The 12,944-nt window shown below is 33.4% G+C and overlaps 4 protein-coding genes across 5 annotated transcripts in view; 3 read left to right on the top strand and 1 right to left on the bottom strand.

The window, feature by feature from the left end:
• The window catches only part of LOC143195976 (DNA (cytosine-5)-methyltransferase 1-like), a 30,700-nt gene extending 29,840 nt beyond the window's left edge, over positions 1 to 860 (top strand). For both annotated transcript variants that reach the window (XM_076403526.1, XM_076403524.1), the window contains exon 13: positions 281 to 860. In XM_076403526.1, the coding sequence (XP_076259641.1) occupies positions 281 to 728 (448 nt within the window). In that variant the 3' untranslated portion in view covers positions 729 to 860. The remainder of the gene's footprint in view (positions 1 to 280) is intronic.
• Positions 861 to 1,073: 213 nt separating this feature from the next.
• Hydr2 (abhydrolase domain-containing protein 2) lies at positions 1,074 to 4,365 on the top strand. The gene is made up of 7 exons (XM_076403528.1): positions 1,074 to 1,424; positions 1,563 to 1,735; positions 1,793 to 1,960; positions 2,714 to 2,900; positions 2,957 to 3,190; positions 3,248 to 3,363; positions 3,421 to 4,365. The coding sequence occupies exons 1-7, from the start codon at positions 1,270 to 1,272 to the stop codon at positions 3,603 to 3,605; spliced, it is 1,218 nt and encodes a 405-aa protein (XP_076259643.1). The 5' UTR covers positions 1,074 to 1,269; the 3' UTR covers positions 3,606 to 4,365.
• LOC143195978 (uncharacterized) lies at positions 4,365 to 8,240 on the top strand. The gene is made up of 5 exons (XM_076403529.1): positions 4,365 to 5,266; positions 5,307 to 6,845; positions 7,236 to 7,458; positions 7,517 to 7,697; positions 7,753 to 8,240. The coding sequence occupies exons 3-5, from the start codon at positions 7,236 to 7,238 to the stop codon at positions 7,913 to 7,915; spliced, it is 567 nt and encodes a 188-aa protein (XP_076259644.1). The 5' UTR covers positions 4,365 to 5,266; positions 5,307 to 6,845; the 3' UTR covers positions 7,916 to 8,240.
• On the bottom strand, positions 8,007 to 12,684 carry MetRS (methionyl-tRNA synthetase 1). The gene is made up of 13 exons (XM_076403523.1): positions 12,477 to 12,684; positions 12,133 to 12,398; positions 11,938 to 12,081; positions 11,646 to 11,887; positions 11,274 to 11,594; positions 10,927 to 11,209; positions 10,697 to 10,861; positions 10,318 to 10,537; positions 10,049 to 10,262; positions 9,754 to 9,990; positions 8,904 to 9,041; positions 8,659 to 8,851; positions 8,007 to 8,599 (listed from the first exon to the last, which is right to left on the bottom strand). Exons 1-13 carry the CDS (start codon positions 12,577 to 12,579, stop codon positions 8,243 to 8,245), a joined length of 2,883 nt encoding a protein of 960 aa, XP_076259638.1. The 5' UTR covers positions 12,580 to 12,684; the 3' UTR covers positions 8,007 to 8,242.
• Positions 12,685 to 12,944: the final 260 nt, after the last annotated feature.

Below are 12,944 nucleotides of genomic sequence, written 5' to 3'. Positions count from 1 at the left end.
TTTTACTTTTTCACATAAATACTCCAATGAGCAATAGGTTATTTTATATCTTATTAATATATAATTAAACTATAAACACTTTTAACTTTTAAAATGTTTGACAAGTCGCTGTCACTCATATCCAACCTATACGCCACTTTCTGGACTAGTACCTATGAAAACGACACAATATAAAAAAATAATGACCAATTATTTCCCACTTCCACTTTGCCACTATTTCCCCCATTAAAAATTAAATTATACATGTAGGTATTAGCAACAAAATTCTAATTCATTTTAGGACTAAAAATCAGAAAGAAAATACAGCACCAAGAGGCATGTGTCAATGTGTCCAAGGAGATCCTTGCAATAAAACTCACAAAGACATTCGGTATAGAACTATAATTCCATGGTCAATTGCACATACAGCCGACAGAAATTCGGAGTGGAAAAATGTGTATGGTCGGTTACAATGGGACGGATATTTTGGAACCATAACCACCAATCCGGAACCGAGCAGAACACAAGGCAGAGTGATACATCCTGATCAGCACAGAATTGTAAGCGTCAGAGAATACGCTAGGGCTCAAGGATTTCATGACGAATATATTTTTGTCGGAAACACCAGGGAAAAGTATAAGCAAATTGGAAATGCTGTGCCGCCAATATTAGCATTGGCAATTGCTAGAGAAATTATTAATGCAGTATTAACCGATAAAAGAAAAAAAAATCTGCAGAATTTAAAATAATTTCTCCAAAATTAAAAAGAATTCACACGTAACCATTAACATAAAACTAGGGGCAATTTATTCAAAACCACTACCCGATCTTTTACGAAATGAAAATCACGCCACTCGAAAAGATACGAAAATTGAGAGTGCACTGTTGTCTTATTTTATATTTAAAGTTTTATATTTATTAATGGTTTCATCGTCTCGCTTCTAAATGTACAATAGTGTTTGAAAAAATAAATACACGTCTTTGCAAAGCTAATTCGTAATGTTTTTGTTTCCTGAATTAGACGATTAAATTAAAGTAACGATGTTCTTCTATGAAATCAGGCAGTGACTACGCCCGATCGAAAAACATCTGGCAACATCATACGAACGTTTGTCAAAGTCATTTGTCATGGCACAACATATTTTGTAAATGTATAGTTCTAGGAATATTTATTTATTGATAATTGTAAATTAACATACACCGATTATTATATTATCTCATTGTATGTTTAATAGTGGGTTTTACGCATAAGTGTAACGAATATATTATAGAGTGAATCATTTTCCGGCAATGTCAACGGCTCTCTTAGCTGCAATAGCAGTAATACTATGTATTCTGTTTAGACTTTTAAATGTAAATGCACAACCACAAAAACCAAATATATGGTGCTGTGACAACAAATTCTTGGATAATATCTTGAAAATATCCCCTCTATTAAACGACCCGTAAGTATTCCATTATCTGCAAATTGTCACTCCCTAAGTATATTGTTGTCAGCGTATATATTAATTCAATTTTTAATATCACAATAAAATAGTGGAATGTGCATTTTTCTACAAATATATTATTTATACTGTTTATAGATACATTCCAACTAGATTATGGGGCTTTAGTGGTCATGTACAGACTATTTTACACAGTGTCATAGGGAGGGTAAAATGCCCCTGGCCTATGGGTGAAAGAGTTTTTCTGACATTATCTGATGGAACCACCTTAACTTATGATATGTATCAACCATTAGACACTAATTTTCCAGGCAGGATGCTAAAAATATAATATATAACACTGTTCTGACAATGGTACTTGATTTTAGATGATATATCAATTGCTATTTGTCCAGGTATTTGTAATACATCAGAGTCTGTATATATACGTACATTTGTACATTGGGCGCAGTATCATGGCTATAGGTGTGCAGTATTGAATCATGTGGGTGCATTGCCCAAGGTACCAGTAACAGCTCCAAGAATATTTAGTTATGGTAAGTTCTAACACATTACCCAACTGTTAAGATTAGTTCGACTTTTTTTATTTGAGCACAATAATTTGCAATATATATAAATGTCACAACAGTTGCTCAAGTTTTAAGACAAACTAATATAAAATTCTAAATTAAAATTGGTTATGCAATATTTGTTGATATTGGGTCACTTTTATTGTTCTTTATAAATATACATTCTTTATTTAGTTTAATGAAAAACCCTTACTATTTCTGCTCAGTTTGTGATAATTTGCTATCTAATAAGGAACGAATATTCAGTTACTTTTACAATACTCTAGTTTTATATATATATATATATCTTTATTAGAAGTAAGTGTATGATGTTTTCTCCCCAAGTTTCCTTTAATTATTCAGTAGCATTTTCCTACAGCATTCAAACAGGTTAATTGTCAAGAAATATAAGTTCAACTAGATGGCAGATGATAAAAAATCAGTTGCTAACCCACTACAGAGTGTACATAAAGCTCTATGTAGTAGTCTTGGTATCAAAACATTACGAATGACCCCTAGAGAGTACTGGGACACTTTTGAACCTGATATTGAAGAATTTATCAATATTTTTCTTTTAACTGAATTTTTATATTGGTTCACTTGTCTATAGTTTTTTTTTTAAATATTCAACATGTTATACCCTTATCATATTAATTAAACTTAATAAATATGTAAATTGAAATGATATCCTTATTCACTTAAAAAAGCACCTTAGTTAATTTAGAATGATGCAATTTACAGGTAATACCGATGATTTTCATGCCATGCTACTCAATTTGATTAATCGACACCCAAATACTAAATTGGTGTGTGTCGGCTTTAGTTTGGGTGGAAATCTGGTAACTAAATATCTAGGAGAGCTAGAGAAAGTTAAACATCCAAATATAATCGGCGGTATATCCATATGTCAAGGATACGACGCTATCGAGTAAGATATTTTATTTGACAGAACCAATACCCCTGTAATTCAATAATTTTCTGCAGAGGCACGAAATGGTTGTTGAACTGGCAGAACTTTCGTCGGTTCTATCTCTACGTCATGACCGAAAACCTAAAGAATATCATTTTGAGACATAGCAAAGTATTATTGAGTGAAGAAGTAAAGCAACGATTCCAATTGATGGAAAATGAAATCATATCGGCTGCTACTCTACCCGAACTGGATGAAGCTTACACAAGAAGGGTACACGGATTCACTTCAATTACGGAGCTATACAAGTATGATTAAGCGACATAATTTTTATTAGTACCATTGACCAATTGATATCATTTCAGATGGAGTTCAAGCGTCCATTATCTACCGAATATAGAAAAGCCAATAATTTTTGTCAACGCCAAAGATGATCCCATCGTTCCCGAGGCTTTACTGGATCCTATAAGAAATCTTGCCAGTAAGATGTTGGTCAAAATTATTGGGTTCGTTTAATATATTTCGTGTTATTTTGCAGCTGAAAAACCGAATGTACTCTACATAGAGCTGGCTCACGGAGGACATCTGGGTTTCTACGAAGGCGGTCTCATCTATCCGAATCCAGTAACCTGGTTAGATCGGACCCTGGTGGCCTTGGTCGGTAGTTTAGCGTTACATTACGACGACAAAATCATCAAAACAAGAGCGAGTCTGGGGGTTTAATTGACCATGACTAGGATCCGTTGATAATGATGAGCTCCCATCGATGTATTTGTTCTGGTTACGAATGTTACTGTCGAAAAAATGCCACAAACTTTCGGACGCACGCTTGTAAAATTAAAACACGATATCATTGTCACCAAATTTTAACGTACTTATTGATCTCTTCATTTTCCGATTAGCATTGATCTTTGACGCAACTTAAAACATTTTGATTTGCATTTTAGCATGGGCATTCCAAGAGATCTAATGCATTTATTTATTATTTTTTTAAAGCCATAAGGATTTCGAGATACACACGCAGTTTAGGTTTAATTCATCCTTATCCTCCCCAGTGACGAACCAAACCAGCATCGATTAATCAAATATAAGTTTTTGAAACTAATTCGGACCGTGCTTGTTTTGGTTGTAAATGATTCTTTAGGTTTTCGTACTTACATTGTGATATGCTAATTAAGTAGTCAATTTTTTGGATTCCTTTTTTGCGTTTGTAACTCGCAATAAATGAAAAACTATATGTGTACATATTTCAGGAACCTATATATATATATTAAGTAACTGTATATTTTTCAAAGCTTTTTTTGTGATTGTAATCTCTTTTTAATAATAAATTATTTAAGAAGCGATACATACAGATGCGTAAAAGAATACTTCGTGTGATGTTTTCTTTTTTTTTAGATACGAGTTTTAGATAAGATGTTTATTTATATTTACAAAATGGTATTTTTAAAACTAAAGAAATATACTTTGTGTTTTATGATAACAGTTTGTAGTTACTTACATTTCGATATCCCATACCACTAATTCGTAACATGAAAAATGTTGTAACGTACAGGGTGCGACGCGAACAAAATTAAAAATTCATATTACATAACATTCGGTATGTTAGGTTCGAGAAGGCGTAAAATCATAAAAAACAATATTTGTCGGATAGTTACTAATACGAATTCTGCCGGAGTATTATTGCAAAATGTATGCTAGTGAGTATTGGCAGACAAGAGTGTAAAATACAAGTAAAATAGTGCCAATATCCAGACTGGGTAACACTGGATGTGTTTTGGGGTGATCTCTTAAGATGGATATCAAGAACTGTGTTTAGAAGTTCGCATTAAGCAACAGGTCCACTCGTTAAAAATTCCAAGATATTGAAGTGACTAAAATTCAGACTTAACAACCAATAATGTGCAAGACATGTTCGTTATCTATTTTTATATGAAATAAATTTGCTGAAAATTCATTAAAACTTAATCAGACGCCTAATTATTTTTTCTTAAATTTTTGATTAGATCATAAAGAACGCTTTTGTCCAATTCTACTTGAATTTCCCTTTCCACTCTGAAGGTAAAGCATAGTCCCACAGTCAACTTTTTACCAAATTAATCGAGTTTCCAACAAATGAAAATTTTGCAAAAGATATTCTAGATTGCGTTAAATTATCTGAGCCGTTTTAACTCCAATTTTTTGGAGCAATTTCAAAATTGCAAAACGTATAGTTTCTGTCACTGCCTATTGTATGCCTTTTAACGGTATTGCACACCAATTTCAACTATTCGAAGTGATATAAAGCGACAGGAAAGTAGAATTGTTTTTAGTGAAGCGTAAGTGTTAACCAGTGGTAAAAAATCAGCCCTACAGTACCCAGCATCATCATCAACAGAGTTAAGGCAAGCGTTTACGAAAAAAAGAAACAAAAGAGCTATCTAGATTACATTGAATGATCTCGACCGTTTTAACTACAACATTTCAGAGCAATTTTTCATTGTTGCTGTTCAAAAATTATTCGACTAAACAATTTTAAGTGTCAAAGAAACGTATAGTTTCTCTGACTATGCGTTCATAAATGATAGGAAACTTGAATTATTCTACTGTACGCGGTATAAACAACAGAGTTAAAGCAAGCGCTTACGAAAAAAGAAACCAAGAGCTGCATGGAAAACTTTACAGACTTATCGATATTCTAAAGAAACAACGGTCAAATGAAAACCGAAAACTTCATATGAACTGTAGAAAGGCTAGAAAAGGTCCAGCTCCAAGCCCTATAACAGCGATTCTTTCCCCTAAATATTTATAGCAATTAAAGTAATACGTCATACAAAAGCTAAAATTTTAACAATTCGACTATTAGCAATATTAGCACTAAAAGGCATCACTGAAGGTCGACAATGGAGTTTCCCATACGAAAAGGACTAGCTGAACATAGCTAAAGCGAAAATACAATTTTGTTAGGGTTTTGACGCAACATCATATACAGAGTGTTTTCTCGACTATGTTTTAACACGTCTATGCCATTGATGATTTCTCTTTATTATGTCAACAAAAGCAATAGAATTATCTCTTAATCCCTTAAACTAATTTTGGAAGCTTCATTGCAATACTTAATTGCTCATTCCAAGTAATTACTAGAAATAATCCGGTTTAGGTACACGTATTTTTGTTAGCCCTTTTACATCACAATTTTCATTTCCTTTTCAATTTGGAGGTCTTCAAGAACCTCATCCCGCCATCAACTTGTATTTCAATTTCAAGGTTAACTTTTCCAGTCCTTTGAGTAATTTTGATATATTTTGTCCATAATAGACAGCACTGCATTATAACTCTTTATGGCCCTTCAAAAGGAATAGAATGGAAGCCGATGTCTTCAAATCTCATTTCAACATAGTACATTGCTAATGATCAAAATTCAGACTGCTTCTAACTTATCGCAAGATTGTTCTAAATTAATCTAGAATTCCACCATTTTAACCAAAATGTATATTATTCATAATATTTTTGAGATATTCATTAACTACCTCGTTTTTAACAATTCAACATCCTTCGGTAAATTATGGATAATTAGTGTATTTTATACATAAAATAACCACAACTTAATTATTTTGTTGCACTTAAATTTTGATTATTATGATAATTACTTCACAGTTAATTGATGAATTTGGTATTATCTTACATTAATTTGAAAAATTAACGCAAAGCAATATCCATAGTTTTGTTTTTTCAAATATTTTTGGATTATATGTAACGAGATTATATAACAAATCCGCAAATGATATGTTTATTAAGGTGCTCTCGATATGAGCCCATACGGCCTATTGATTTGACAAGGAAACTTACTTTCGCTACTTTCCCATCTCTCTTGTCTTCGCTTTTAACCGAGATTATAAAGACCGGACAGACGATTCTGACGATGCAAAACGCGCGAAAACCATCTAGTGTACACCAGCAACAAGAATAATCAACACTATCGAGGTAAGCCAATTCTAATTTTAAAAATTGCTATATTTTACTATGAATTAAATGTATACGTTAAATCAAACAATATCGTTTTCCTTCGCATCTGTTTATTAACGCGGAAATATTTATTTTTGCCTGGAATTTTGTAGCTTTCCTGCATTAAATTATCAGACTGTCGCTTTCATCAAGAAACGTGCATGCAACCCGGCATCGTTGCTTTTTTGCTTCTTTTGTCTATCGAAGACCACTTGCACTTTCTCAAACGTTACAGATCGCTAGGCTTTATTGAATAATTAGCCAATCGTGTTCACACATAAAAATAAACATGATTTAGGATTATCAGTTTACATAATAAATATCTCCCAAAAGGAAATTATTTAAATCAACGTACGTCTGCATTTACAGATGCAGATCTGGTTTCGTATGATGATATTCAGCCTTATACTTAGCCTGGTTAAGGCGAGTAACTTTATACGAGTTGTAGTAATGGCTGGCTTAGGTTTGGCGGGATTATGGATGATGCACACTCTGGCCCAAGACTTCCAAGGCATAATGAAAAACGGTTTCGGGAGTGCGACGAATCTATTTGGTGCCGGCAGTCGTGGCGAAGAGCAAACATACACCAATAGTAAGAATCATTTAGTTAGTTAAAACAGCTATGTCTGCTAAACCTCTAAATTGTTTAGACGAAGAACTGAAGGTATTTAAACGATCCATAAACGATGTCGGCAATAAACCACAAATTAACTGGGACGTGATCATCAAAAGAGATCCGGTAAGCTGCGCTAGGAGCTTCATATGCCAATTGCAAGCTTCTAAAGATGAGGAGCTGACGCGAGAAGAAAAAATCATTCTAAATATAACCAAGTAAGTATCTGGCTTGTGGTGTTTGAAGATTTATGTAATTGTATTGATTTTTAAGACTAGCCTCTAATGATTCTTCATCAATGGCCAATGAGCAGCTGCAGGAGGCTTTACGCAATGGCGAAACTGTCGACAATCCTTGGGAATGCATGAAACTATACAGATTCTGTCCATATACAAAAAAAATTATGATGACTTTACTTACCATGTTTGGAAACTGATGATTCAACAGATAATACTATTTTTATTTGACATATAGTATCTAAAATCCGTGAAGGAATGTGTGTTTGGTACATTAAGTAAAATAACTAATTACGACTATTTTTATTTATTGTTTCAAAGTACAATTCTGGATCTTAAGAAAACTTAAGGAATAAATTAAATAAATATGGTTAGTATATTAAATACATATTAATTTTGGAATTATATCAAAGTATGTAAATAATACTTGAAATAATGTACCGTCAAAAGAGAACAATAAATACATTTACTTTAGACCGTACAAAATATAAATTATGATGATTAAATCATAAGTCAAAAAATAAAGCTTATTTTTTACCCTTCTTTCCTTTCGGGGCTTGTGCGGCCGACCCGGTCGCCACAGCTAACTTGTTTTTCAACGTCAGCAACTTATCTACCTCCGGTTGCCAGACGGATTTCTCGGCGCCGCCTTCTTTCAATTTTCGAACCACTAAACCCTGTTGCGCTACCGATTCTTCTAGTTTTTTTATTTCTTCTGCACTGAGGGTAAGTCCATTAACAACAGGTTTCTGTTCGCTTTGCGGTGTTGGTTTCACTTTCTTAGCAGCTTCGAGTTTGCCCTTCAACTCTAAAAGAATTTTAACTTCTGGTTGCCAAATAGCTTTATCCACACCACTTGACTTTAAGCTCCTAACTTTATCACCCTAAAAAAACATAACGTCTTAACATCACCGACGACTTAAAGAATTTAATGAATCTAGACCTGCTGGGCAACTTGAGCTTCCAAAACGGCGATATCCTGGTTATTACTGGAATTTTTGTTGTTGCGGTCTTCTTGTGTACCAGCGAAACGTTTCTTCAGATCGTCGGCCTGTGTAGGTTCGATTTTTGTAAAAAGCGGCGAGGGTTCTCCAAGTTGATGACCAGCAGGAAGTAGATTTACAATAACAGGATTTCTGCAATAGTTGGCAATTAATTTTAATACGATGTATTCACGATCTAACTTACTCTGCATTTAATACAAAATCTTCACAATTCAGTTGCTTCTTCAGATTTGAGCTGGTGTCAGGCATATAAGGTTGTAACAGCGTGGCTAATAAGCATGCGATATTGCAACTAACTCCGATAACAGTACCGGCTCTTAACCTATCAGAGTAGATCACTGTAATTCACTATCTGTATAATTTTATGAGTTTCAAATGCTAATTTAGCGAAAAAAAATATCAATAACGGCTTTCATCTTTAAAACTATTTTTTGTCGTTATGCATTCGTTATACTTTAGTGTATTACCATTTAGTATATTTTCACGTCCATATCAGTGACTTTTTTCCTAATCGGTATTACCTTTTACAAGCAATCGAGAGGTAGAATCCAACGAACTACAAGTCATTTTGGATTTTTTTGAACAACTGGCAACATTGCAGATTCAAATCCTTGTGCTTATGCGGGGATTCTCCAAAACTCAACTTTTGCCTGTCAATTTTCGAATTGCAAAACAAATTATTCCAGAAAGCCATTATTGTTAAGAAATCAAGATAGTATATAGCCATGACCCGTATTGAAAAAGTTAAAATCTCGTTCAAATATGTGATTTTTCTTTTGTTTCAGGTGAGATGCGGAATTTACTAGTGTAAAACGAATTTTCTTAGAAAAAATTAATTGTAGTTACCCAGAGCCATGCGGCCATTTTATATCTTAAAATTATATAAAAAGATTTATATACCAGAACACGTTCAAAATTTCAAAGCATCAAAATATCATCTAAATTATCAGAGTGATTTAAAGAGAATAAACATCCCAAAAAGAAACAAGGAGCCGAGATAGTATAACCCCTTAATAAACAAGGAAATATCTTACTTATCCTTTTCATCTCCTTTTAGTTTCACCCACGGTTGATTCTGCTGCATATACTGATTGCCATGCCTAGAAATCGAGAGAATATGTCGGATACCATCCTTCAACTTCGCCTGTTCTAACGCAGCTGTGTATCCTTTCAGTTCTCGGGTACAAAGCGCCAACAATTGATAATCATCGTTTTCGAGCGCCATTTTAGGAATGATTTTGTTGAAACTGTTCTTGGCAAATACTAAAGCCCTATGAAAAATGAAAGTACACTAAACAATCCGGCATTACGTTGTATGATCACCGTTACCTGTTGACGAAATTACCGAGGTTGTTCAAAAGCTCCGAATTGTTCTTGGTAACCAAATCGCTCCAGCTGAAACTAGAATCTTGCGATTCGGGCCGTACATAGAGTAAGTAGAAACGCCATACGTCGCTGGGAATACCGGTTTCTCGGGCATCGTTACCGAATACGCCGACTCCTCGAGATTTCGAAAATTTGCCATCTTCGTAATTTAAGTACTCTGAAATAGTATCCTCAGTAACAAACGCGTGGAATAAAACATTTATAAAACAAACCTGTTGCCATTATATGTGATACTGTAGTGTATCCTTTATTAGCTCCTAATAACATAGATGGGAACAACACCGCGTGAAAAGGTACATTATCTTTCGCCATGAATTGATACAATGTAACTTTAGTATCAGGTTTGGGTCTCCACCACTGTTCAAACTCCTTGGTATATGCCTTGCTTATCGAAATATACCCAATGGGAGCATCAAACCAAACATAGAATACCTAGAAAAAATATACAAGCAATACAATACAAGCCCTGGTTGGTGCTTAGAAATAAGATAAAGTGGACAGGTCAGTTCAATCATTGGTTCTACCCCCCTGAGTTACATTTAACTGGTTCGCAATTGTAACAAACCCAAGCAACTAAAATGAATGTCTAACCTTATTTTTATAGGCTTCTAAAGGTACCGGTACACCCCATTTTAAATCACGAGTAATGCAACGTGGTTTCAAACCCTCCTTGAGCCAGGCCTTAGCAATGACATCAGCATTATGGGACCAACCAGGACTTGATATTTTTATCCAATGTCTCAACAATGGCTCTAACTTAAAACAAAGGATATAATTTGACTTCAATTTCCTGCAATCCGTTATTGTGTCTTTACTCCTACCTTGGGTAAATCAATGAAAAACTGACTAGAAGTCTTGAGCTTTGGAGTTTTTCCACAAATCTTACATCGAGGATTTTTTAATTCGATTGCATTAACTAATTTACCGCAACCGTCACACTGATCTCCTCTAGCGTCCTCATAGTTACATCCAATATTAGGACATCCTCCTTCTACAAATCGATCGGCCAAATAGCGGTCACATTTTTCACAATGTAGTTGCTCAACCGACTGTGTAAACATAAAACCATTGTCGTTAAGTTGGAGAAATAGATCTTGAGCCAATCTAAATTAAAATATCAAGTTTTTTCATAAAAAAAGTCTAAAAACTATTATAAAATATTACTCACTCAGTTTGTTCTGGATTAGATGTCCTTCCAAAATGATCAAAACTAATATTGAACCAATTGTAAATATCACTGTGTATTTTGAAATACTTATCACAAATGGCTTGACAAGACAACCCCTCTTCTAAAGCTTTTGTTTCAGTAGCAGTACCATATTCATCTGTACCACAAATAAACAAGGTATTATTGTTGCATAGTCTTGAATACCTCGCATAAACATCAGCAGAAAGAACACAACCTATTATGTTACCCAAATGTGGTACATTGTTCACATAGGGTAGAGCTGAAGTTATAAAAATATTTTTTTCACCAGATTTTGGCAAACTATAAAATAGATATTAATATACATCAGTTTAATAGTAAACAAAATCTTACACAACTTTCTCAATTTTCTTTAGTTTTGGTAATTCTAAAACACTTTTACTCCATGCATTTTGAGCAGCTTCTAACTCAGCCTGTGTAACTTCAGTGGTGGGTGAATCTTTATCAACAGTATTTGCCTGTGCTGGTTTAATTTGCTCAAATTGTGCATTAGTGTATTTTGCACTTTGCATCAATATTTGGTAAGATGTCTCACCTACATTTACTTTTTCACCAAAAATAACTGAAATGCCATCCTATAAATTTAATATTAGTAAACTTAAAGATCACTCTTCTTTACTAATACCTTAACTTCTGGTAATTTTTCAAAATTTTCAACCCATTTAAGTATATTAGCACAGTTTTTGAGGTATTCCTCATTTAATTTTTTAGACTTATAAAGTGGATACAATGTACTAAAAAGTGCAATATCTGCCACAGTAACGCTTTCCTAAAATAATATATTTTAAATATTATTTAATATTTAAGTCAAAGTACATACTCCAATAAAAAAAAGTTTTTCCTGTAATTTTACATCTAGTTTCTCTAGAATGAATGAGATGTTGTTTTTAGTCTTATCATGTTTGGTATTCCCACATAAACCATGAATTAAAGTTGGAGTTAAAGTCAATGACTCAAATTCTAGGAATTCAGAAGTTACATCAGAATATGTTGGCTCTGGTGGTAAAAGATACCATATTGCAGCATTTGGAATGAACAAATCCAAATTTGCATTGACTGACAAAAAGGGTAGATAATTTTTGCTTTCTGAAAAATATATATTCTTAAATAAATAATTTAAAGGACCACACAATTTTGAGTAAAAAATTCAAAACCTATATTTACCATTGGGTTTTAGATTGACAGCACATTTTGCTTTAGAAAAGTTATTTGCGAGGATAATCTTTAGTGTTGCTGGATTGTTTTCATTACCGGTTATTAACGCCATAACTATAAAATTGCACTAGAACCGACGGCTATCTCTTTCCACGTACAAAACGCATGCATTTGTTCCAAGTTTAGGTTAAACCGCGAAGTTGACAGGTTTTGTAGTGTAATTCTAGGCAACTTATAATACATTTTACTTAAATCCTAAGCGCATTTTTAGGGGTCATAGGGATTTTACTTTATAATTATTTTTATTACAATAGTACATTATATTCGAATTCCTACACAGATTTCATTATTTCTGTATAATTCTGATATATATATATATATATATATAAATACTTATTTGAAGTTTAAAGGGATGGCGAATTGTTAACAGTTTTCTACAAGGTAGAACAAGCTTAATAATTTAAAAAATAATAGATT

This window comes from Rhynchophorus ferrugineus, unplaced genomic scaffold, assembly GCF_030347505.1.
Source record: "Rhynchophorus ferrugineus isolate W39M unplaced genomic scaffold, kcgeb_rfMv2 rfM4, whole genome shotgun sequence".
Classification (NCBI taxonomy): domain Eukaryota; kingdom Metazoa; phylum Arthropoda; class Insecta; order Coleoptera; family Curculionidae; genus Rhynchophorus; species Rhynchophorus ferrugineus.
This window is presented reverse-complemented; position numbering and strand designations above follow the sequence as displayed.

Excerpts from the sequence above, each read along its gene's own strand:
- Hydr2 (XM_076403528.1), top strand. The coding sequence starts at position 1,270 with ATGTCAACGGCTCTCTTAGCTGCAATAGCAGTAATACTATGTATTCTG. Across the intron at positions 1,425-1,562 it reads TCCCCTCTATTAAACGACCC|ATACATTCCAACTAGATTAT; the intron begins GTAAGTATTCCA and ends TACTGTTTATAG. Across the intron at positions 1,736-1,792 it reads ATTAGACACTAATTTTCCAG|ATGATATATCAATTGCTATT; the intron begins GCAGGATGCTAA and ends ACTTGATTTTAG.
- MetRS (XM_076403523.1), bottom strand. The coding sequence starts at position 12,579 with ATGGCGTTAATAACCGGTAATGAAAACAATCCAGCAACACTAAAGATT. Across the intron at positions 11,888-11,937 it reads AAAAATTACCAGAAGTTAAG|GATGGCATTTCAGTTATTTT; the intron begins GTATTAGTAAAG and ends TTAAATTTATAG. Across the intron at positions 11,210-11,273 it reads TCTAATCCAGAACAAACTGA|ATTGGCTCAAGATCTATTTC; the intron begins GTGAGTAATATT and ends ATTTTAATTTAG.
- LOC143195978 (XM_076403529.1), top strand. The coding sequence starts at position 7,236 with ATGCAGATCTGGTTTCGTATGATGATATTCAGCCTTATACTTAGCCTG. Across the intron at positions 7,459-7,516 it reads AGAGCAAACATACACCAATA|ACGAAGAACTGAAGGTATTT; the intron begins GTAAGAATCATT and ends TAAATTGTTTAG. Across the intron at positions 7,698-7,752 it reads ATCATTCTAAATATAACCAA|ACTAGCCTCTAATGATTCTT; the intron begins GTAAGTATCTGG and ends TTGATTTTTAAG.